The sequence below is a fragment of the Antrostomus carolinensis genome, unplaced genomic scaffold (assembly GCF_000700745.2).
Source record: "Antrostomus carolinensis isolate BGI_N321 unplaced genomic scaffold, ASM70074v2 scaffold11316, whole genome shotgun sequence".
Lineage (NCBI taxonomy): Eukaryota > Metazoa > Chordata > Aves > Caprimulgiformes > Caprimulgidae > Antrostomus > Antrostomus carolinensis.
The window spans coordinates 29,828-55,828 of record NW_010321182.1 but is presented as its reverse complement, the minus strand read 5'-3'; the positions used below and the strand labels follow the sequence as shown (position 1 = coordinate 55,828).

At 39.1% G+C, this 26,001-nt stretch overlaps 2 protein-coding genes across 2 annotated transcripts in view; one reads left to right on the top strand and one right to left on the bottom strand.

Annotated features, from left to right (window-relative positions):
* Nucleotides 1–26,001, bottom strand: part of PSMD1 (proteasome 26S subunit, non-ATPase 1) — a gene marked incomplete at its 5' end in the record, with an annotated part of 69,643 nt that overhangs the window by 14,650 nt on the left and 28,992 nt on the right. Inside the window, 2 exons of the mRNA XM_010169837.1 lie at nt 8,197–8,313; nt 10,592–10,706. Of these exons, the coding sequence (XP_010168139.1) occupies nt 8,197–8,313; nt 10,592–10,706 (232 nt within the window). The remainder of the gene's footprint in view (nt 1–8,196; nt 8,314–10,591; nt 10,707–26,001) is intronic.
* Nucleotides 20,008–26,001, top strand: part of HTR2B (5-hydroxytryptamine receptor 2B) — a 9,130-nt gene continuing 3,136 nt past the window's right edge. The window contains exons 1-2 of the mRNA XM_010169836.1: nt 20,008–20,317; nt 25,650–25,850. Of these exons, the coding sequence (XP_010168138.1) occupies nt 20,008–20,317; nt 25,650–25,850 (511 nt within the window). The remainder of the gene's footprint in view (nt 20,318–25,649; nt 25,851–26,001) is intronic.

Below are 26,001 nucleotides of genomic sequence, written 5' to 3'. Positions count from 1 at the left end.
GAAAACCTCAAACCTATTTTGTTTTTCCTGTACAATATTTCTGCTATATTGATAATGCCCCTATGGTGTGTTGCCAGCAAATTTTCCTACTGCACTTCGACCTTTTAAGTGAAAATCATTAATGAAAATATTTAATAATGTAATAGTTTATGTCATGGTATGTTCACTGCAATATCTTAAGCACACTTTAGTAAGGGAAATTGCTAGACCTTTGCTTATATTAATGTCATTGCTTCAAACAGCTTCATCTTTCACTGGTTCACCAAGTGTTGAAGAGACAGAAGAGTATCACATCCAGCAATATCTAAGGCTTTATCACAAATTTATTAATTTGTGACTTTTAATATATACAGCGGAGCAACAAAACAGCTCACGTAACTTTTGTAACTGAAAAAGCAGACCAGGAAATCTCAACCTGCAACCTAGTCAAAACCTAGGAAGCTGCATCTCCATCCACAACATGTCTGGAATAATCTTCCATACCTCTTCCCTAGATTAACTGTAATCCAAATATCCATGTGACATTTTGTTGTTGGGTTTTTTTTGTTTTGGTTTGGTTTGGTTTTGGTTTCATACTAAGCCTTCATTTGAAATTTCTTCACTGAAAGGGTAGTCAAGCATTGGAACAGGCTGCCCAGGGAAGTGGTTGAGTCCCTATCTCTGAAGATATTTAAAAGATGAGTAGATGTGGCACTTAGGGACATGGTTTAGTGGTGGACTTGGCAGTTTTAGGTTTATGGTTGGACTCGATGATCTTAAGGTTTTTTCCAACCTAAATGATTCTATGCTCAAAAGTAAAGGAGGTCTTTTTTTTAGGCTCCTTCCAAGATGTCTTGAACAAGCTTCTCCCCACTCCTGGTCCACTTTGTTGCTGATATCCCAAGTCCTATTCCTACATCTGCAGCCACAGATGAGAGGACTAACTTCTAGCTCAAGGCAGCAGGGCCAGTCACAGCCACCAGAGACAGAAGAGCAGTTCCTAGTATTGCAAATGCAGTTAGTTTCCAAGTATAAAGCCCCAACACCAGCCAACCCCCTAACCACTTTTCACATCCAAAGAGCATGTGCCTCTCCAGGGACACCAGTGATACCTGCTCAGTGACAAGCATCTGAAGAAAGGTCCTACCTTTCAGCTATGAAACACACTTAGTGTCTGCTGCAGGCAAAGGCCAAGCTTCAACACCACCACTAGGAACATACTCTTGCACAGCCTCTGATGCTCCCAGCACCTATTTCTACCAGTGAAGGAGGCTTAAACACTGACTACAACACTCAGGAGGTCCTTCTGGCTGATAACAGCACCCAGCAGACAGCCGGTATCCCAACCATGCAGAACATCACAAGCTCCAGAGCTGTGCTAAGGGTGGGCAGCACTGAGGACCAGGAGCAGTCTGCAGGCATCACTCCTAGCTCATGTGGCCTGTCTTGGGGTGCACTGGGGAATCTCAAACCGCTTATAGAAGGAGATTTGCACCCATGAAAGAAAAAAACCCCACCATTCCTATGGCTGAGCCAATGACATGAGAACTGCATTTTGTTAAACTGGGATTCATCAAGGTTAAAAAAAAAAAAAGATCAAAACAGAATGAAGAGCTGACTGAGGGGATAAATCAAACTGCAGGGGTTTCTCAGCAAAACACGAGATCAGATTCCCCAGCAAAAGCACATCAGAGCCATGAGGTAATCCTGCAGACAACGTAATGCTAGCAATAAATTCCACAACATTTCTCATGTGAATTTTTGACAAGAGGCACTAAAAAGTTGAGACCGTACCTTTGAGAGATTATATCCAACGTCTGGGATGGAAAGAAGACAGACTGCGTCTGCAACCCACGAGCATTACACCCAAGAGCTGCAATGCTGTTTGGCAGCCCTACACACTTAGTGAACACTTAGATAAAGAATGCATGTTTACATTAAGACTGCATGTTTTCTACAAAAGAGTTCTCAATGCGTGTTAACTCATCACACTGCTTAAAATACAGGTGTCCAAAAGGAACAGACACTCTCTGGTCGATATCTTTCCTGCCTCTGCACTTTCAGTCACTAACCCGGCCATACTACTTGTCACCTCAACTCCTTCAGCACTGATGGCATATAACCTGAGGAGATTTAAAGCAGTCTGTGAGAGCAAAAGACACTAATGTTCATGTCAGTAAATCATGACCTGATAAACACGACTCTATTAAAATTACTTTATTTGTTTCACACAAATGGACAGTCTCACAACTGCGAAGCACCAGAGCAGCCAGTCACTTTTAAACAGGAGCAGTGAAGCTGAACAAAACAACACTTCACCGGTACAGCAGGAAGCATTTATTAAAACTGACATGGGAAAAACAGCAGCTATTTCCATTTTTCAGTCTAAGTCCAACAATTTGCATGCTAATATTAGTTCTCTAATCACCAATTCCCCTTTGCATTAAAAAAATTTTAGTTACTAGTCCCTGTCCCCAAAAGGAGGTGACTTAAGTTTTCTTGCATTTATTAAAGCTAAGAAAAAGGAACACCTTACAATTTCAGGGCAGCCACACAGACGGATGTGTGGCAGGGACATACTGCACACACAATTCAGGGTTTATTCTGGATATACTGACCAAACTCTGCTCTTGCTTCACTCCATTTATGCTTCTTTGTGCTCTCCCAATTTTTATTTATAAAAGCTGACACTAAGGTTTACAAGTTTAATATAAATAGTTTGTTTCTTATGCCTGACCTCTTGTACACTGGAAAAATACCTTAGTTTGCATTTGCAACCTGGAAGGGGGCCTCATGCAGTATCAAGGGCAACCACATGCAGACTAGGTGAACCAAAGCCTTCAAATACTATTTGGGACAGACACACAGAGACACAGAAGCAACATGTAAAACTATTCCTCTGGTTGACCTGAGCAGGAGAATCCCAGTGTCTCTGTTTAGAGCACATCATTCTCATGGCTCTGGGCTCAGCTTCTGGGTTTGGAATATTTCTAAAAACAGATGGATGTTACAAAGCTTGTTCGCTGGACTGTAACCTGGAGTTTACACCGTAATCAAATCTTCAGAGAACAAAACCCTGGGTGAAGCGAGGAGACATCCAGCAGAACCGCTAATGTTCACGCTGGCATCTGAAGTCTGACGGAGCAGCACTTCGGAACAGAGGGCAGAAACAGGGCTAGCAGGGGAAATTGTCCACCTTCCCTGCTCGTGGTGTGCTCTCCCTGTGAGCACCCCTTCCCTAACATGCCTTCCACAGCTCCCACTCACATGTACCTTAGTCCAGAGCAGATGAATAAAATACCCAGGCAACAAGCCCAGCAGGAACCCACCAGCTGTGGCACCAGGACACTGCGCAGGGCAGTGAGATAACCGGGACACCCAACATCTGCAAGGGACCAAGGGACAGAAACCTGCCTGCTAAACCCGAGCGGATCAGTTGCCACCTCTCCAGGCGACATGGACAGCTTACAGCAGGGAACCAGCATCAGCTGATAGCAGGTGGTCAGTGAACAAGTGATGAACAGCTACAATAATAAATAGTCCTTATACTCTCTACTATGTAGTGCCGTATCAAGAGCGTTCTGCTTTCAGGTAAATTCTGCGTACCAGTGCATCGTGAGCTGTGGACTGCTGCCAGCCCTGGAAAATGTATTAAGCAAACATGCCCCTTTCAAAGTTTTAGTGGGAGCAAAATTGTTCTATGAAGGGGTAGAAGACTACCCCACCTGGCCTTAGAGACCAGGCAAACCCAGACAGAAGGACTGCCTCAACACTCAAATACATGTTTTTTCAGGCTTTTTCAGACTGTTCCTATAAAGCAAATGCTTCACAGGAATGGGATTTCTGACTGGATCAGGTCCTAAATAAAAACCTTCCTTGCTGCTGGGCAAAGCCTGCTTTGGCAGCTCCAGCTGTAGTGGTTCAGGAAGGTATTGTCCTCACATGGAGCCACTGCTGCATCTCTTTGGATAAAGCAAGAATGATGCGGACAAAAGCTTGGTTCTGCCTTTGCTGTTGGGGCACTCAGATCCCACAGAATGGAGCAAGATGTCAACAGACAGTAATTTCTTAAGCTGTTGAAACAAATTCTGCCAGAGTTTGTCTAGTAAAGCTCTTTAATCTGCTACTATTTGTCCTTCAAACCACAGCAACAAGCACATCCCAAACTACTGAATAGGTTTATTTAATGTGCTCTGAAACCCACAAGCTCTGTTTCTCCCTTGAAATCTTCAAGCACTTAAAAAATTTTATAGCATTTGGAAACGCTATCAAGAAATTTATTTGGGCAACTTCCAGGAGGGACACTAAAACGTAGGCAGTGACTCATTTCATCTTTACTAACAATACACACCAATTAGTGTTGGCCAAAACGACATGCCACTGATTTCAAATGAAGCCAAATGTGAAAACTTGGAAACACTGAGGAAACAACACAGGCTTTAAGATGGGAATGATACAGCACCATTTCCTACCACAAACCCGAGGGGCTGCCATTTATCAGGTTGTTTACCACTTCTCCCTCCACTAGTCAACATGAAGCCTGGGAGACTGTTAAGAATAAGACTTTATTAATAAACAGTTAACTAAGGGAAACAGTGGCAGGTGATGTGCATGATGCTTTTTGCAAATGCAAGCTCTTAAGAATAAGAGTATTTAGGAATCTGGTTTTAATAAAACAGGTTTTAAACTGTTTGCATGTTCTATCTATTGTTTTCAAAAGCTGGAGTTACTCTGCATACGCTTGCTCTCTTGAAAGAGTATACTGTATGCAGAGGCATTTAAAAGTAACAGCCTTACAGGGATAGAATATATCAAAAATCATTCTTGCATCCTAGTAGGACCTAGCGTCTCATCTAAATTGAGAAAAAAAAGAAAGAGCAATCTGGTCCTGGTTTCTTCACAATATCTAAAGGATAATAGGCCAAGGTGATCAAAGGAGGATGGAGGAAAAGCCTTGACCTTGCTTATTATCTTCTCATTTTGCCAAGATGACTGTCCTAACACAAAAACAGGAAAAAGTAAATTCAATTCAAGATGTTAGACATGTAGTTTGTCTTCAAAATTGCTGCCTTAATTGCCCTGCAGGTCACAAATACATAATGAAGTTGTCATTGATTTCTGTTACTATGATCTCATCACATCTATAATTTAGGATTCCATTTCACAAAATAAACTTGTTATTGTTCTATATCCTGCACTAATATGGTTCTTAAATGTATCAGCAGAGGTCAGGAAAAATCACGCTGGCTGCACATGAAGGAATTGTGTTTCAACACCAAACAGGCCAAATCAACTTTACACAAGATTTGCTACCCCTTTTGGCACTGAAGTAACTTGCAAGTTCAAAGGACCTCCATACAAAGAAAATTATTTATTTCAACTCTTCGGTTAAATTTAAACTCTTTCAATTATTTGTTTAAATAGTGAGCACAACAAGGAGGAGGATGAATACAAAGGAAAGAGGACAGCAAAGGTGATTCAAACGTGTACATCCACATTCTCCGGCAACAAAAATGGTTTCTTTTAAACCAAACTACTTTGATTCTTAAATCTGTTTATTGCTGGCATTTCAACGTTGCAATGCTCAGCTCTCAAAACTCTGAAGTTATTTTCTTCCTGAAAAACGTTCAATCTATTCAAGGAAGATTGTTTGCTACCATCTTCATCCCAAATTATCACTAGAGAACTTAAAGTCCTTTTAACCCAAAGCTCACAAACAAGAAGTTAAAAAAAATAATCCTAGAATAGACAAAACTGAAAAGTAGTGACAGGAAGCTGGTCAGACTATAAATTACAATCTTTATTAAAATAATCATCTCTCACATGCAAAGCATCTTGAAGTATTTAGCAGCAGTGAGATGATGATGCGTAAAATTTAGCTTCTTTGGAACCCCAAGGTCACACGTACAGCTTGTGGGATATGAAATCCATCATGCTCCTCTTACCAGCTGCTTATTCAGCAATGCAAATACTCACATACAGCAGGTTAGACCCTTTGGCACACAGGGCACCAGTATGTCACTTAGGAATCTAATTAGATCAAAATATGTCACTGTAATCCAAAAATGGCTAGTTTTCTGAACTCCACCCTTTCACATCAGAGTAAAATAATTTTTCTTCAGACTGGCAGAGAGCTCCAAAAAAAGTTTCCCATGGATAATAAGTAACTTAATTGATAGCATATTCCTTAAAATATTCCTTTTACTTTTGAGCAAGAAACTATGATGGTTATAACTAACTTTTGGGGTGTTCAAAACAAGTAAAATTTATACATTCTGTGTTTAGTTCCTAAATCAGCAGTGTATTTCAGGGATTATTTATTATTTTATAATATGTAGGGGTTTTTTGAGTATTGTTTGGTTTTGAATATCTGCAGTGCTTCTATGACTGGGTAATGAATTGCCTTCTGTATCTGTATTATATAATACCACACAAATTTTGGCTCAAACAGGGCTCTGGCAAAAAGCATGTTCAGTTCCTCTCCCCATTTTTAAACAAGCCACTGAACCCCAGACGATACGTCTCATCCTGTATTTGCTAGCCAACTATTTTAATCATTCCTTTACCAAGCCTAGCTGTTACACATACCTCTGAAGTCAAGGCTACCAGGCCTCTTTGGGGAAAGATATCTGACTTATTACACATCTCAAATAACACGTATTTTTGAGAGTTGTTTTCCTGTCTGCACTTTTCTTACACAGACTTTTTCACCTATCATCTCAAAAAAGAGACTGAAACTCCAGCAGCCAGACTCAGCCAGTAATCCACAACAGTCTCGGATGCCTGACTGATTCAGAGCAGTTGGCAATTCCCAACCCAACAGAATTAGAGTGCTTTGCAAACTAAAATTAATTTATTCTCATAATGTCCTTTCATAGACAAAAGTATCATCCTTATTTCTTTCAGGTGGAAAACCAAGGCTCAGGAGAGCTATACAATTTTTCCAACATTAGAGGAGTGAGAATGATTAAACCCCATCTCCTATATTGACAGTTGGCATTCCAAGCATCGGACCAAGGAAGAAACAATAAAAACAACAGTCAGTTTCTTTCCATAGAAAGACAATTCAACTTCACATTACAAAGACATTGGTATCTTGGAAGATGAGGGGATCCAACAGAACCCTGGTGTTCTCCACTGGCTTAGTCAGTTGAACTACAATTCTGATAACATAAATAACACTCCCAGGTTCTCCTCAGTGAAAAGCAAATGGTTCCCCCCCATTTCCCCCCCCCCTTTTTTTTTTTTTTTTTAATAATTCAAAGGAAGGAACTGTCTGCCAGCCAATCTTCATGTTCTGTGACTTGGAAATACCCAAACACCTGTATTTGTAGATTTCCCTCGCTGACTTTCCCAAGTAAAATTTTCCACTGGACAGAGAGGTTTTTCTTCTTTCTCCCCTTCCAAATACAGTAAAAAAGTGGATGTTTTTATCACAGTTCAATTTCTAAAATGACATCAATAAAAGCAACTCATATATGACAGATGAGTAGCTACTGCTGTGCCTCAGTACTCACCAGAGCAGATGAAATGTGGAACCTCAGAGCTTCTATTAACGCAGACTTTTAGTCTGTACAAATGTTTGCATACCATCATCTGTCACATATTCACAGGGCAATCTATTTTTAAAAGCTAAACACAGCATATGCAATCCTTTTTGCCTTCTGAACAGAAATAAAAACTGCATTAAAAAAAAATGTATTTGCTATAAGGCCACTAAACCAGTTCTGACAGCAGAAATTGTTTCACCTGAAAAGCATAAGACTAGCTGCAAAAGAAACATAGTTATAACAGGACTTCCCTATTAGAATAAAAAATTAAGTTTACTATCATCAACAACAACTTCTTTACTAAATAAAGGTGCTCACATAAATCATGAGCGTACAGGCCTCAGTGCATGTTAGTGGAAGACAGCCACTTTCACATCATTACAAGATGCTTTTAGACCTTTTAAGAAAGAGCATTTATTCTTGTAATGCCTGGAGTTAAAATGCTGTCACCTATGAGGTATGTTTTGATCAGCATGCACTACTCCCCCATTCAAAAGCGCATCCTCTGATCCACGCAGGAGCTTCCTGCTGCGTGTTCAGCTCTGGCGCTTTACGAGGCACATACACTCTCTTGACAAAGCTTATGTGCAGTGCCAAGCAGTAAAGATTTGACATCCAAGACCCTTTTTCCACCTAACAAGCTGGTATGTAAGGTATGTCACATTACCTTTGGGCAGGTAATCTCAGTCTGCTGGATCATGATAAGGGCAGATGCAATCAGAGCTCCTTGACGTACATAGTTCACAGGATCGTTTGTCATTGGCTCAAGCAAATTAATTGCTTCCTAAAAAAACCCAAGAAATAAACAGTTGCAAAGTTAATACTATTTAATATCCCAGAATTCAGTAGTCTAATGGAAGGTTAACAGTTTGATGCCATCAGATACACTTTTTAATACATTTTGCCTGTTCTTAGTAAATGAAGCAGAAATCTCTATTTCTGTGGATTTTAATCTAAAAATTAGGAAGAAAAAAAACCCCAAGTGATGGTTGAGGCACATTCTTTCATCTCCATTTACAGCTCTGCCACTTTGCAAGCCATGACTTAAATATACATAGAATTATTACAAAGTCATTTGTAACCACGCAAGCACACATTACACAGGACAACTGATCTCATCTAAACTCACAGCTAACCCCAAATGAGATCACTCTCCTTCCTCAATTTCCCTTCAGCTATCCAGTCCCTCCCCTTACTCTGTGCTAGCTGCAGTCCTTGTCTCACCTCTCACTGAGGTTTTCCAGCTTGATAATTCAACAGAGAACTGTTCTGGTTTTTGTTATTGTTATCTGGGTCAGCTTTCTGTGAGTTTGTGTTTGAATCAGCTCACTAAGGAGCTGGACACAAGACAGAGCAAAAGGTGGCAGGAGGGACCAAGACTACCTGTTGCAACAGCAGCAAGTTGTTAGTGGGCTCAGTTGGCCTTCAGCAGCCATGCTCTTCAGGTCTATGTGGATCAAACCTAAGATAGCAGTTTGCACAGCCCTGGGCTACGCAGATAAATTTGGTCTGTGCCAACACCGAGGGCTTTCTAAAAGCACTCTGAAATGGCATGTGAAGCAAGCTGTTAGATAGTCTTTGGGACAGGAGAGATGATAGATATCCACCCTAAGAAGTTCAAAGAACTCTTTTAATCTATTATGTGATCTTCTGATTGCACGTCAGACAGAATCACTTGGCAGTCTCTTGTACGGAGCTCTCTCCTGTCCATACTTAAACTGAAGACATGAGCAAACGCAGTTGAGTGTATGAGTTTCCCAGCACAGATCCTTCTTGGTATTACTTCTGTCAGGGTGAGGCTTTTAAAAAGAAGTTGATTATATACAAAACACTATTTCTAAGAACCCCTTCTAGAATAATATCATGGCTTTGCTTAAAATGCTTTTGCCAATTGAGCTATCTTGGAGGCTGTGCCTTTCCACCTGAAGGTGACTCACTCATTCTGTGGCAGGCATTCATTACCATGTACAGAACATCCACCATGACAAAAAGCTGAACTTTCTGATCTCCAAAGTTTAATATGTTTGGGCCTTCAAAACCTACTAGTATAAGCTCTGGAAGACATGTCTGCATGTACTCAGATGGTTTAGCTCTTTGTTACACAATGTATCTGGAAATAAAACAGGGTTCTTTATGCGACTAAAAGCATTTCCATTTAAATCAACTTGTCAGATGCAGCAGGTTAAAAATAATTAGGTCCTTGATTCCACTTTCCACTCAAGAATAAAGCAACCTGGATAAAAGTAGGGTTTTCAGTTTGCTTTCAAGTCTGCATGCTTTAGATAGTAAAGATGGCAAGCAGTGCACATCAGCACTCTGTGCATTTCACAACACAAGGACATGCTGGGGAGCGCTCACTTCCAAGAGCCGCAGACCAAGAGTTTAATACTAGCTGAGGAAGGGATGATACAGGTAAGCATCAGAGTTATCAAAGACTTGGAAGCATGAAATATTGAAATATTACTTCCACATGGACAGTCTGTGCACCTGTTTTGAAACTGTGATTCAGCACCAATACAGATTAGATACACATGCACATGAAGTAGAGGAAGCTTGTCCCCAAGTTTACTTGCTGCTTGTTCCAATGAGCACTCAATTCCCACAGCAGAAGTGGGAATCATGGGAAAGAAAAAAGGAGCTAGAAGTTATGCAAAATACTTGCTGTATTCCTGTCACTGGCACCCCATTGTTCCCCCTAAAGCAATCTGTAAAAGATCAACTCCAATGGCAAAAGAGTCTTAATTTTGGAGTACTGAGCATACATTTAAAGTTCAATGGCAACCTGACAGGAAGAAAACTTTAATAAAAGGTTTGAAGACAAAAATTCCAAGAATGTGACAATACTGTATAAAAACATTCTTCATCTATTCTGTAAAAGTAAGAAAAAAATCTCTATGTCCAGAACAGTTAAAGAATTTAAAGTAGTACTGCTCTACTCTAGTTGGCTAGCAGTGTACCTGTGCAAGAAACCTGAGCTCTGTGTGACATCCCCACACAAATGTTTCTGTGGCAGGAGAGGGCAGAAACAGTCTCGGCAACAGATTCTTCTGGTCCTCACTCACCTTGTTTCCAGTGCCCGCACAGCAGATACCCAAAGCCATGGCAGCCCCATAACGCACATGGGGATTGTAGCTCTCTGACAGCAAAGACACCACACTGGGACACTGCTCAGGAGTCCTAAAGAAAGGTAAAAAAAATAACGTTGTTTATTATTACTGTTCTTCAAAATACTTCACTCTGTTCATACTGGAAAATTTAAAATTGTCCTTCTACACCATATGTTCTGCATTTCTCAAAACGTAACCAGAGGGGCGGAACAAATGGACTAACAGGAGAACCGGGAAGTGCACAAATGAATAAACTTTCCTGGCACTGCAGATATCACACAGTTCCCACTACTAAAGCCTTCCCTTCTAATGCAGCAAAGGCAAAATTGATTGTAGAATAAGCATGTCTGCATCAGACAACTCTGCATTCTGAACTCATAGGCATCGCAAGCGTATCCATCACAGCTAATCTGTTAAATTTACCCAAACTCATGACACCATGAACACAAGAGCAATGCAGGTATGCAGCTGGCAAGTGCATGCTCAAGAAAAAGAAAGATGGGAAACTATAAATTGGAAGTGATTTAATTATGTCTGTTTTCAAAGTGCATATCATATGGTTATCCACTCCATCTCATTGTGTCTTGCAGCCCAGACTAGCTTTTTAATTGTCACATTCACAATCCTAAAAGCAGTCTTGCGAGCCATTTACTTTGACTATAAACTGATTTCAGACTGAAACGTATAAAGGAAGAGCCAAGAACACCTTAGTTTTAGCTTTCCTTATGTCTGCTATAGTGAAAGATGGAGGATGGAGGGGGGCAGCAGCATCCGTTGTACACAGGAATTACAGCATCATGTAGGATCATTAAGTGTCTGTCAAAGCACTCAAGAGATAGAAAAAACATTACAAAGTATGCTCCAGCATTGGTTTTATTTAAATGAATATGTGAATCATAGAAAACAAAAGTAAAAAAGATCTTAAGCAATAATCTGATTCATTTGCTTCTTCCATTGTGACTGGGGACAGAAGACACTCATATAACCACACACTCCAGTTATATTCACACAAATATATCCGTATACACACTATATTTAGATATACACACACACAAAATCAGATAATTTCTACTCCAGTATTATCTCTTCCCATTTCAACACTTTCCCATAGTCTCTGATAACTCGTCTTAAACTCTTCTTTACACTCCTCTCTCCTGCTCCAGTTGACTGTAGACAGGCAGTACCACCACACAAGCTCCAGTCCTCCTCCAGCACTGCTTCAGAGGCTACTCAACCCCTCAGCAGTAATGGCAGCAACTACCCAGCTCTCCTACCTCACCCCTGCTTCCAACAGTCTGTTTCTTTATGAGTTTTCCTAAAGCATCTGCATGGGGAAAGAATTCCCTCTACCACCACCACCACCTTACCAAAAAATCCCCTCCAAACAGCAGCAAAAACAAGAAACACATAAAAGAGGAGAAAAACAAACACAAAGGTGCTGGAAACTCTATGCCTCTAAGATGCAACCATGATGACAAATGTTAAGAAAAGGGGAAGAGCTGGGAAACAGAACGATTCTGTCCTGCAAGCAAGCAGTAGAAGTGAAGACTATAAACTAAGATACACATTTAAAATGATCTGTTAGTCTTTTGCTCAAATAACAGCTTGGATGCTGACAATGTTTTTTTAAAAATGAGCTGATGTGGCGAACAGGAGTCACAAATCCTATAATAAATGAGCCCAAGCATTCAGCTGCACAGAAGACTTCAGCTCTTGCACAAAGACTCTTAACACCTTTGTGTTTGCTTTACTTCAGCAAATGTTAAACAGGCAGATTGTGAGCCAAAGAAGAGAAAAACATCTTCTGGCAAAGATGTGATTATGCACTTTGAAGCATTAATCATTAAATTCTTGTTCAGAAAGCTGGATTTCACAGAATCATTAACTTGGACACATCTTTGTGTCTGTGGGCTCAGAAGTTCCAACACAGTTTTTATTATAAAATCAGGATTAATGTGCACTAATTAATTATGGAATTCTTAGTCAGATTTACATTCTTTGTGGCCATTATTTTAAATGCTTTTATCTCAAATCTATCCATAAAACGGTCAAACATTTTGACAGGGGGCCTTCTGTAAATTCACTTTGGAAGTTAAAGTTATTTAACTGGTCCCACCACATTGCTCAGTAACATGGTTTTCTCAAACCTGCAATCTTCAAAAAATGTCTTCCCACGTAACAGAGAACTAGAAGGCAGAACCACAAGTGGGTGGAGGAAGTGAAAGAGTCTTGTAAAAATGCTTAGGAGAGGAACAGGACTTTAGTACACAAGAGCACTGCTGGCATCAATGCTTAAGCAATAATATTTGCTTGCTCGCTTTATTGTTGAGATGTTTTACAAAGTCCTACACACTGTTGCCAAAGGTCAGCGCATATAAACCTAAACCCACACTCAATAAAATTCATAAAACACAAAACAATTCTGTCAAGTGATCAAAAGAAAAATTTAAAAGCCCTCATAAGCAGTTATAGGCTGCAAGCATTACTTCCCACTGGTAGTCTAGTTGGGGAATGTGTTTGAAACATGACCATGTCCTCCTCCCCTTGGCCAGAGGCTTTCAACCTTCACTTAGAGCACAGCCACATAAGCTGCTGACTTGACATCCAACATAATGGAGGGGCAGCCCTGCCATTGATGAGGAAGTTTCCACTTCACTGATACCAAGCCCCATGTCGGTTCCCAAACCAAGTCCACCCCTCTGGCTCCTTGCTGGAGACCTCCATCACTCTGTTGTGCTGACAGCTGAATCAATGTGGTTACTGAGTAGAAACCTCTGGTGAGGGAGGGAGAGAAGTAATGAAGAGTGTGAGAGTACTAAAAAAAGATAAATGGTTTATCAGAAGTCACATTCAGCAACAGGCTGCTGTTGGTCCTAATACAGACATGAGTTGTTACAGCAAGTTAAATATAGAAGATAACATCCCATGAAATACCCTGACAACATCTGGAGATTTAATGGGCAGAAGTTTCATCTCCAGACACAATCCCCTCCCCTTAAAAGTCATAGTAAAAATTCTAAATCTGGAGTATATTTAATATATTTTGAGGACAGAAGCAACGTACCATAGTCCTGTGGTCTGGCCTTCCCATAACACGGTCCAGTAATTTCATCTAAAAATTCCTACGTTAAAGCCTAAGCTATGTCTCTAAACTGGGCAGTGTATCTTAGAAAGATAGGCAATGTCTATTTTTAAAACCCAAATTATCTCTAATGCACTGGTTCCTTCCTTTTCTCCTAACACTGGTTTTGCTCATGCAGTTTGCTTTTGAGTTACTTTTTACTACAACAGCAAAATGATGACAAAAGAAGGGCCTGATTATTTCCTTCATTTTCATCTGAAAATTGCTCAACTGCTCCTACATAAGCCATCAAAACACAGACATTGGTGAACCCAGACCCATACAAAAAAAAACCCCAAAACTATCACAAGGAGCTTCAACTTTGTTCTGTTACTAGGAAATTAAATGAATCAAGAAATCAAAAAAGCCTAGAAGTTTCTTCTGTAGGACTTCGACACAGTAATCAGCTACAGCTTTGTTTCCACCCTACACCAGGGTAAGTTTTACTGTTGTGATATATGGGCTACAGATGAAGGAATTCCTCCAAGATCCAGTTTGGTTTGTTTCAGAAGTGATAAATAAAACGGTAAAGAAAAATAAAAATGTACCAAGACGGTAATGAGAGATTATGAGCAAAACCTAAGAGCTAGAATTTTCTCAGTTTTACTCACCAACTGGTTACTCTCAAAACCTCCACAAGAAGCAAACAGCCTATGTGGCTGAGGATTTTGAATCTTCATGGAAACCAGAACCAGAAAGAACACAAAGGAGTTGCCTAACTCCTGCCCAATGACCTTAGCCTCAGCCTCAACTTTGATCTCATTCCTGGGGATGTTAATCTCCTGGATATAATTAAATATAAGTGACATATTTATATACATATAAATGTTATACTCACTAAAACTGATACTTAGCTTGTAATTGCCCTGGAATTTCTGAGAAACCAAAGAAAGTTTTGGATTCTTCATTAGTTCCAAAGAGAGAGGAAAGAATTTTTTTTTTTAAGCCTCCAGACCAAAAATTCACAATTGTTACTAGCACCGACCAATATGAATAAACCCACCCAGATCAGCTGGACACAAAAGGTGGTCAGTTTCCCTTTCAATCCATGATGTTGACTAGGGAAGGTTCTCCACAGTCTGAAGAGAACCCTGAAATTTTATTTCCTTTTCACCATAAAATATTTCTTACAGCAGCATTATTACATTACAAATCTGTAAGGAATCTAAATTGGGGTTTTTTCTGAAGGTAATTACAACTGCAACATCTGCAGATACTGTAATTCTTAGTAGGCTTTGCCTACGAGAGCCTTATTGGGCTACTGAAAGTTGAGGAACACTGTTAGGTACATTGACTCTATTTAACAATCCACTTTAAGCTTTTTTTCCAAGAGGCATGCAACAACAGCACGAGACAAATTAGAAACTTGGACTGCCATATTTTGAAGCATATTCCACTTAGTTTCTTAGATCACAGCTCAGTTAGAATCACATCCAAATATCTTTGCATGGTTTATCTCCAACTCTGTAAGTTGCACATCTTGCAGGTTTGAGGACTATTGCCATTTCTCTTTATATTTCAGCAATTTTAAAACATGAAACTCTGTATATGTATATAAGGTAGCATCAATAAGTAAATAAAGAGAATACTGAAAACAAACCATCACACTGGTCTTGTGATTGAGACTAAAAATGGAAGCGTCTGAGGCATCACTATCATACACTTATTTTTTAGTCTAAATATTTAAGGACTTTACAACTCATTGAAAAATGAAATGTCAGAGAATTAAAGAACAATGTCAAATGTAACTTTTAAATTCCTCATTAAGTCTTCCCAGTCACATTTCAAAAGACTCTAAATATTTATGACTTGCTAAACTAGCGGACATGAATTAATCATTTGATACAGAACTTTTTCCACAAGTTGCTTTGGTAGTGCAGTGACAGATAAAAAAGAGAAAAGCTTAACAGAAGTTTAATTTCATCCATGAATGAGTTAATAAAGGAGGAATGTAGATATCTAATTGCACAATTTGCAGTCATTTCTGGAAGTGGTGTGTGTAGCAGAGGAGGGAAAGTGTAGCAGAGGGGGGAAAACATAGAAGATGGAAAACCTGCAGAGAAAAATGCAACAAACGGATATATTTCGGTGTAGACTAAGCATGGGTGTAAACTCCGTCTCTTTCTTCACAAAAAGGATCCGAGTTATTCCCATGCCAGGACTTTCCTGCAACTGTCTCGTGTGCAACACAGCCGCCTCCTCCACAGTGTTTTTCTCTGAAATGCCTCTTGGTTGCCTAAGCAGAACTGGCTAAAGAATGAGAACTTCTAGGAAGCCTCCCCCCATCAGGAGGATGAGGCTGAGTGCTGCCAACAGGCGCAGAAGATGAACTCGAGGGATAAGCACCGACTGAAGAACACTGTCACCAGTGTCAGCTCACATCTAACATGGACATGGCTCCATCCAAATAAAATAGTATTGGCAATTTTAAAACAGAAATAACAGCAAGGGGTTGGAGGAAAAAAGGATAATAAAAAAATCTATGCATGGTTCAAATATTCTGGTTACGGTGGACCAGGAGCGGGGTCTAGCAAGATTTAGGGTTTAACACTCATTAACACAGGAGAGGAACTGGACATGGGGGCAGGGCAGTGGCCTGCACAAAAAGCCTGGCCAGAAGCACACAGTGAAGAACCTGCTGTAGATCAGTAACAGATATACAGGAGGATGTGCTTCTTGGAAATGATTCAAATCTGGGAAAGTTCAGAAAACATCACAAAAGGCAGATAAGTTTTCAAGCCATCTGAAATGAAACAATGCACCAAGTAGATATATATGCTACACAAGCCTACATGCAACTAAACTCATATCATCTTTCTCTGAGTTCCTAAGAAAACAGTTTTAAACCACATTTAAAAAAATCATTTCCTTTTCCATTAGATATGAATGAGTTTAAACAGATTTCTTCACAGCAATCTGCAGGCAACAGTACAGCCTTTAGCTGGTGCTTCATCAGGGTGCCTCCCCCATCACAATTTATTTAATTTAGCCATTCTAGTGGCTAAAAAGATGATTTTGTCATATAAATTACATTATGACATCTACTGAGGCATTCCAGAGAAGTGGGAACACTTGATTTTCACTTTGACTGCAACAGTTCTTCACTGCAGTAACCAGCAGTGATGCTTCTCAGATGGTAAGTTCTGTGAAGAAAATTTATAAAGAGGTAAAACTCAACTCAAGTTGACAAAATTACACTTCTATAACTCTGATACTTCCTCCACACTGGCGACTGAGCTATGGTGGTGTTGTGGGTTAAACCACCACAGGTGTCTACTGTGCTGTGAAAGAGAAAATGTGAAAAGTAAAAAAAAACCAACCAAAACCAAACCCGAAAAAACCCCAACCCCCTCACAAAACAAACACACAAAACCCCTCAAAACCCCCCAAAATCTCTTTCAAGACAATGGTGGTTTTACTCTTGAACACTTTTTTTTTTTTCATTTATGATTCAGACATAGTGCCAACAGCTCAATCTCTAGGAAGCGATCATTCCAGCTGCCTTTCAACAAGGAAAAATAATAGGAAAAAAAAATAGCTCAAGTGTCAATGATGAAGGAAAACAAGCTTCATCTGTACAATCAGAAAGAGTGAACACTGTCTGTGTTTAATCCAACAGAAATTTTGGTAAAGACTTCAAGTACAGTTAGATTAATGCCACAGGAGCCTTCAATTTGTAAAACAGAAGTTGATTAGACATAGTTGAGCTTAGGGAAAACTGAATCCGAATACTCATTAGCCAAATACAGTAATGTCTTCTCAATCTCTGCTTTTTGTATGTTTTCATGTGCCCTACTCTCTCAGTACTGTCAGGAGTAAGGTGGTAGATAAGGAAACAGAATTACCATAGCTGGATTAATCTTTATTTCCTAATACATATTTTTTTGATGAATACAAGATATCAGAAGTCAGTTGCAAATGAATACAGCATGAAATCTTATTGAAGGTTTCCTTTAAACAGCAAAAACAGGGAACAAGTGAAAACTACTTTGCTGGAAATTCTATTGTCTGATCTGAACACACTTTAAGTCAAGTATTTCTATTAATTTCTGCTAGCAGCTTTCTCTCTTTTGCCCCAAAGTAGCTGTATCCTAAAGATATAGATGCTTTTTAAATTCTTTTAAAATAAATATAAATTGATTCACATTTCACTGAGGATCCGATTCCCAACTCAAGCCTGGTGAGTACTAGCAATTCATGGAATGTAATGGCTGGTGACATACAAGGGGTCTGACCATGATCTCATGGTCTCTTCTGGCCTTAAACTCAAGGACTCTATTACACACTTGTCCTAATGTCCTTGGAAGTGAACTCTATTTCCATTTTAATGTGGAACTATATAAGACATATACACATCTGACTGAAAGTTGGAAGGTAACAAAAGAGAACACTCAGGATAATAAAAAGCAGCTGCATGAAGAAAAATTTAAAGTAACAATGCACACACTTAAAATAGGGTGCTAGACAATACTTCCATAAAATTAGTCAAGAAAAACATCTGAGCAGCAGAACTTTTTAGGGTTAACTGTGCTTCCGTCCAGAGAGCGAGCGAGGAAGAGAGCGTGAGCACACAGGCACTATGGTGCATATAGCTACAATATTGTAACGTGCAGGGTCCTTTACAGGATCTGCACATCCTGCCACAGCTACAAGGAGCACACGTTATAGCACTGAATCAATTCACCCTCTCTGGCGCTTTTCCAGCCAAACCCCCACTCATTTACTTCCCCGCTTTTCAAGCGCCAGAGCTGGATACACTGGAACAAGTCGATCAGCAAACAAGGGCAGCAGCAGACAGCAAGCTTCACTAATGAACAAAGAGAAAACTGCACACAGACTCTGATAATCACTTAAGTAAAATCATCGAAAGAACAGAAGACAAAAAGGACAGAAAACAAAGAACACAACCTTATTTCAAACTTTTTTAAATGTGGCAAGAATGATTCTTCACCCTCCATTCAAGACGTGGAGAAAATACCTGGATAAGAAATACAGTTTTCCCAAAACAGAAAATCTTTATCTTGGTGTTAGAAGAAACGAAAGTGCTAAACAAAAGCACACAAAGAGACAAGCTTTAGAAAAATTATAAAAACAAAAACCAAATGAAAAATTTGTTTTCCAGAAAGCAATGAAAAATCTTATCTTAAAATCCACCACCATGTGTCGAAAGAGAAAAAAATTACAAAGGATCTTCCTGGATGCAAAGTGAACTCTACTAAAATGCACGTGAAAGAGGTAAGGCTTTCTTCACCCGAAATTTGCAACACATCAGATCTTCTGAGCAACCGAGCGTTTGTTCAGGTTCATGCTGTGACAGCTGTTTTAGTCTCTGCTTGAAGAGGGAAATGTAAGCGTTAAGTCTTAGCAGAGTTGAGAGAGAAAGAGAGAGGGAGAGAAAAGGCTGTGCTTAATAAAAGCCCTGCTCAGATTACAAAAACAAGAGGTTTACTCACCCCCCATCCAAGTAATGGGTAAATTTAGATGTCTCAGTTCCATAAATCTGTACGGTCCCCTTGAGACTGTCACCAGTGTTTTATTGTCTACAGCTTCCTGACCCTCACCTGATAAATTAGGAACTGTAGACATTAAAACGGAAGCCTCATACATAATTTCTGAAGATATTTTTGGGGTGACCCTCTGTAGAGAAATAGGATTCTTAATAAGGGGAAATATGGGAACTGCCGTCTGCCTACGCACACACTGCTGGAGACTAGACACTTAGGAGAGGAGGAGTTGCATATACACAACGCAAGCATCTGCCCTTGCATCAGTTTGTACTTACAAAGAGCAAATCTACGTACACCGTATCTAAAGGGAACCATTTGGCATCCAAATTCATCTATCATTTTCTATTGCTGTAGAAAGGAGGGGGGGGGAAAAAAAGGGAAGCTAATGCACTGCTTGCTTTTCACAGCTATTGAATTGTCTCCTATATTCTTCTGAAATCTGAACGTCGCTATAAAGGGGAGAACAGACCACTGAACCCTCCCAACCAGAGATGGACACAAGACAGGACTTTCATTTTTAAGACCTAATTGAGCCCAGCAAGACACAAGATTAAAAAAAAAAATTGGATATGAGCTTGGACGTAGTTACTGTATCTCAAAATAGCAGATGACCAGTTTACCATACTGACCATGCTGGCCTTTCTTCAGGACCATCTTGGACCAGAGAGGAACAGTGAACTCTTACACCGTACACAATTCCTGCGCAAAATACAGCTCCTGAATACGTTCTGCTGGACACAAAAATGTCCCATCCTTTACATTTCTTGAACGGGTCTGGAGTTGGCAATGGATCTTTGTCACCTCTCTCAGTAACAGGAGAACCCAAGCAGGACTACCCAAGTGACGAACAAGGAAACAAAGTGCGTTGGGCAGCTTTACTGATCTTCCTGGTGATAATCCCCACCATTGGGGGGAACATACTTGTCATACTGGCAGTATCTCTGGAGAAAAAGTTGCAATATGCTACCAACTACTTTTTGACGTCCTTGGCGGTGGCAGATCTGCTCGTGGGTCTGTTTGTGATGCCGATTGCCCTTCTCGTTATATTATTTGGTAAGTACAGAGCGTTTGTTTAATCAAGTTAGCATATAGGGTACAGTTTGGGGAGGTCTAATTTATACAGAAAAACTGTTTGCTTTCCACCATTGCAATTTTAAAAATCACTTGGATGAGATCTGCTAAATATTTTCTCCCTCTCACCTTAATATAGCTTAATGTATCTATGGGAAGTACACTCACTGTGGATATTCCTTCCTTTGAACTAAACCACTCAAAAATCACCTGAGACTTAGAACTGATACTAAATTGGAGCTGGACATGGGAAACTATTTAATACATTCATAGTGGAATGTCATTTTTAACAACATCAGCACAATGCTGGTATCTGTGTAATACTGGATATTACACTAATTGCAGGCAGTCTTCTCTTAAAAAAAAAAGTAAAATGAAGAATAGTTATCTGTTCAGTACACTGAACGGGTTTTGAACTTTCTAGGAGTCAGGCACTTGATTTTACTTTAGTATTGACTCCAAGCTCCACAAGCAGTCAGCGATGGTTCCTGGCACCATCAGTGCAAACAAACTTTACCAGCAGGAGTTTCAGAGAAACTGATTTTCTCCCACCGACTCAATCCAGGTACCTAATGTTTGAGACTCGGTTTTATCATTTAGTTTGTTTCATATGCAATAAAATAGGTATTTTTTACATGAACATACACTGGGCGTGACATTTTCTTTCTGGTTAGTCATTACAGAAGAAGCATGACTTTTCCCTACTCTCTCATGCCCAGCTTTATTTCAGATATTGCTTTGGACAGCTAATCAGAGGCAGCTCCATGGGAAAGTCTCTCTCTTTTACTCCTAAAGTTTCTTTAAGAATACATTTTAAATGGTCTATTTTCACATCATACAGGTAGGAAAAAAAAAACATGAGATGGGGTTTTCAATAAACTTAAGGATTTATACAGTTATCTTTATAAGGTATAGATACTACTAGGCCCTAGATAATTAAAGGCTGCAGGACTTCATTTTTCCTACGTTAGATCTCTAAGAGTTGCCTGAGCGACAAGCAAACACAGTCATAAACTTTATTTCAGAAAGGTCATCAGTAGCTTTTGTTTGCTGCAGAAGACTGGTATCACTTTATTAACAAATGTGTTTATTCACTAAATGCCTTGAGATTGAATTTCTGTGTATTACAGACTGCTTTTCCCTAAACAGAAGTATGAATTGGAGGTCACAATTCAGTGTTGATAGAATAAAACAGTCTTTTTTCAAGCAACAGTTTCCAAAAAGAAAAATAAACATACATTACCAGGACAGTGATTTCTAACTTGAAAAAAAAAAAGCCCAGTCACTTATAAAATACCTCGGTATGTCATGTATGTGCTCATGTGTGCAGACGCCAGAAACAGATATGTATATACATACTTACACACAGATACCGCAACTGCTTAGTTCCTGCCAGAGGCCTCATTATAATAAAAATAAAACTACTAACCATAAAAAGTACAAGTATTGGACTAGCAGTCAATACAAAGGGAAGGCAAGTGCTAGATTTTGTGGAGTTGTTTTTTGGTGGTGGTGGAGGTTTTTTTGTTTTGGACTGTTCTTATTATTTTCATTTTGCTAGACTAGTAAATATTTTCTTTTTAACTTTATAAAGAGACTATTGCTCCTTAATCTCTCAATTAATCCAGTGCTAAACCCTGGTTACAACAGTTTAAAGCACGCTAGGAATCTTAATTTAAAAATCAAACAAAAGTGTCTTTCATGTTGCAGGAAATTTACAAGAAAGTAGCAAAATTAGTTATAATTAACTAAGTGAGACTGTGACCAGCCTTTCACGTAGCAGCGGTTAAAACTGAAATTTCTTGCATACAAGTCTCTCTTTGGCAGCCAACCGGAAAACCTGCTTTGCCTCTTCACTGACTGGGAGAAGATGCTGAAGTGTTTATAGAAGTTCAAAGCATGAGCAAAACATGAGGAATTACTGGAATGAAGGTAGAACAGATATTTAAATACATAACAAGTCTAAATCTTGAAGCTACATTAGCCAGATAACTAATTGAACATGGAATAATCACTGAGAGCCAATTAGATCCAGTCTCCTGGCACTTCCACACAGGAATGTTTCCATAATAATGAAGTAGCTGGGTGCAGCTTCTAGATAGAGAATACAAATATTATGCTTCCGATTTGGGACTGATATCTAATTACATGGAGAATATTTGAGGGGAAAGGTGTGAACTAAAGTGCAGACACATTAAATGATCTTGACTGGAAAAACAGAGGGTTCAAATTCAAAGCCTCTGTGCCCTGACAATACGCTTATAGAAAAATCTTCAGAAATAAACTGTCTGTGTAATAAAGAGCTGCCCCCCTTAAAAATAAATAAATAAATACCTAAGTCTGTTAACTCATTTGCAGGTATAATACCACAAGCAGTATATTTTTTATTCTCAGCTGAACAACCAAAATGTACTCTGGTACAAATACACACTGTGATTTTAATTCAGGAGTGCAAGTGTCAGAATATACAAGCAGTTCATTGCTTTTTATTGCTTGCTAAATTCCTCTAATTTCTTCCCAAAAAAATGAGGGTATGTTAGGAAATAACTGCATTCTCTGCAGTCTAGCTTTCAAAAGAGTTATCCAAATTTCTAACACTCACAACTACTGAAGGAAAGCAAAAATGTTGCTATTCACCAGATAGTGAAATTAGTAAATTGAACTTGAGAGATCCTCAAAAGCTTGCAGCAAGAAGCCTGTTGTCCATGGCTTGGTGGGCAATGGGTTACTTGGAGACAATGCATGTACCGTCTTTTAAAGTATATTCGCTATTCCTTATATTCACCCTCTTAAAAATCAGAATGCTGATTGTCCAAGGCTGTAAACTATTATTTTTAAGATATATCACAAGCAATCGCCATCTTAATCTTCCCCCATTTCTGATAACAAACCACAGTACGAATCCTAGACAATTACGTGATTCTTCTGGACTTTAAGGTATCTGTTCCACAAAATTTATTTTGTTTAAATAGTAACTCTATTCTTGAATTCTTATCAGCTACTGCACTTAAAGTCTATTCTGACTTTGTTTGGATTAAAAAACTGACCATGTTATACACACAAATATAAGAATACATAACACTATAATTATGATTGTGGTAACTTACTGCACCTAGTTGAAAACGAGACAAAAATTTAAAAAAGACAAAACTTTCTCTGTTCAGTTGCACTTGTCAACTCAAAAAGACCTTTTTGTTGCAAGCATTTGAGGGTTTTCTGCAAAGAGTAAATTAACTACAAAAGGAAAGAATTTATCATACTGCAATTCTCCAGAAAGCAAAGCATTTATAATCCAGAGAGCAGCATGTAAGTATTCTTTCACAGAAGCATTAGCCGCTCACTTGAAATCCATCTGTGTTATCTGCCATCCTTCAAGATGTGGAATACATTTTCCATTGTTAATGTCTTATCTGAACTAATCCTTCATCACAGAGTCAAAAGAAGTAGTCTTATTTTCCTGGAGTGAGTAAAAACATTTAAAGCCCATAAAATAAATTATTTTTTACCCCTATTTTTTTCACATTTTTTTTTTAAACAGCTGGTTGCATGAGCCACAAGATATTTTGGTTTTCCTTTTTTTTTTTTGTTCAGAAAAGGAACATACCTTACTGATAGCTGAAAGTGTAGATAGAAAAATATGAGTAAGCATTTCATAATATACTAATTAGGACTTTCTCATAAATGCCTGAGAGAGTAATTTTTTGAAGCATAATTTCAACCATGACAATCTATTTTAGGAAATATGCAGCTAGACAGTAAAATTTACTGGTTAATTGATTAAAAAAGACTTTTTTTTCCCTTCTGCCTCACTACCTACATCAACCTCACCTGGAGTCCACTGCTCTGGGGATGAGTGAGGTTCAGTTCAGGGCTCCATTCATCCGTTCTCTTTAACAGGCAAGGTTTCCCAACAGAGATAAGAGTGCAGAAAAGTATGTGCTACATCTGACTTTATAAAATTTTCCATCCTCTGGAGTTTATAATTCAAGTCAAGGCAGCACCATTATCATTTTCCATCTATTAGTCATATTATGAAAAAATGTTTTCATCTCAAACTACTGCAACATTACCACATTGGTAGGACTGGGCATTACAATAGTCCAGCTCATTTGGCATTCTCAGCACACAGATCTATTTAAACAGAGCAAGTAGATTAAAACCAGCCTGATTTGTTTGAAATGTCTTTTTTTTTTTTTCCCCTTAATTGTCATTCAATGAAGAACTGAGTTCTCTAGCAATACTATTAAATGTGTCTACTGATTGAGTACAGCTGAATTTTGTAAGGAAGGAGAATATATTTAGTAGATCAACTTCTACCATTAGAAATAGAAAAAACATCTGTGTTCACACATTCTGCCCTAGGACTACAGAACATTCTCATAGACAACACTATGGTGCATCTCAAACGCTGCTAGCACTGGATTACCATACAAACTACTTGTGAGTGAAAATAAAGCCGCTAAGAAAAAAATAATCAGAGTTTCATTAAAGTTAATTCAGTTTGGTATTGTAAACATTGATAAGGGAGACCCAGCTCTCAAAAATACGAGCCTTTTTAGAAGTTGAACACTACAAACCTTTATCTTGGCCACAATGTAGTTCATAGATCCTATGTTTGCTACAAAGATTAACATTAAAGACAGATAAATACTGTAAGAAACACAATGCCAGACTTAAAATCCAAGCCATCTATCTTGGGAGGGGTAGGGCAAAAGACATGCATGAAAGCTCTTCAATTTTTATAAAACCATTACTGAGACAGAAGAGTCCAGCTTTGCCACACTAGTGCTCAACTGTATCTGGTCAAGTGACTCAGTAAACTCATTTTAAAACTGTATGAACTACATTCTTCAAGATCACCACTAAGATTCATCCGTGGTTCTGCAATGATTGACTAATACACTGGTTATGACCCATTATCTCCTCCATTTAATACAACCTTGAATCACAGGACTATCAGGCAGACATAGCTGAAAATAATTATTTAATAGCAGGGCACAAGGACCAAGCACAGTCATGGCCCATTTTTTCAGAACTTTTTTATCCAGAGTCCTTGCCACAAAAAGCTTACGATCTACAAAGGATAAAGACAGAGAAAGGTTTGTAATACACAAACAGCCTGATCAGTGTGACGGCAGCAACCATGTCAGTTAGGCACTAACCAAAACATGAGACAGGATCCATCTGAGGCAGTGGCAAAGCTGGGTTCCTGTGGTGTTATGGACTTCTCAAAGGTACTGATGCCAAGGGAAAAATCACACACTGAAAACTCTCAAAAAGCTTAGATTCTAATGAGTTTTCTCTTCTCTTTCAGACAATGCCTGGCCTTTTCCACCTGCCTTGTGTCCTATCTGGCTGTTCCTTGACGTCCTCTTTTCCACAGCTTCCATCATGCACCTCTGTGCCATCTCACTAGATCGCTATATTGCGATTAAAAAGCCAATCCAGGCTAGTCAGTACAATTCATGGGCTACAACAATCATCAAAATCATCGTGGTTTGGCTCATTTCAATAGGTACGTGAGACTCCAAGACTGGAAAAAGAAGGCAGAAGCTTTTCATGTCCAAAACAATAGATGAAACCCGGGCAAAGTGGAAAATTTGGCCAAGTACTATTGATTCACAGACCCTAACACCTTGGCTGGCCTAGGTCCACTTCTTGGATCA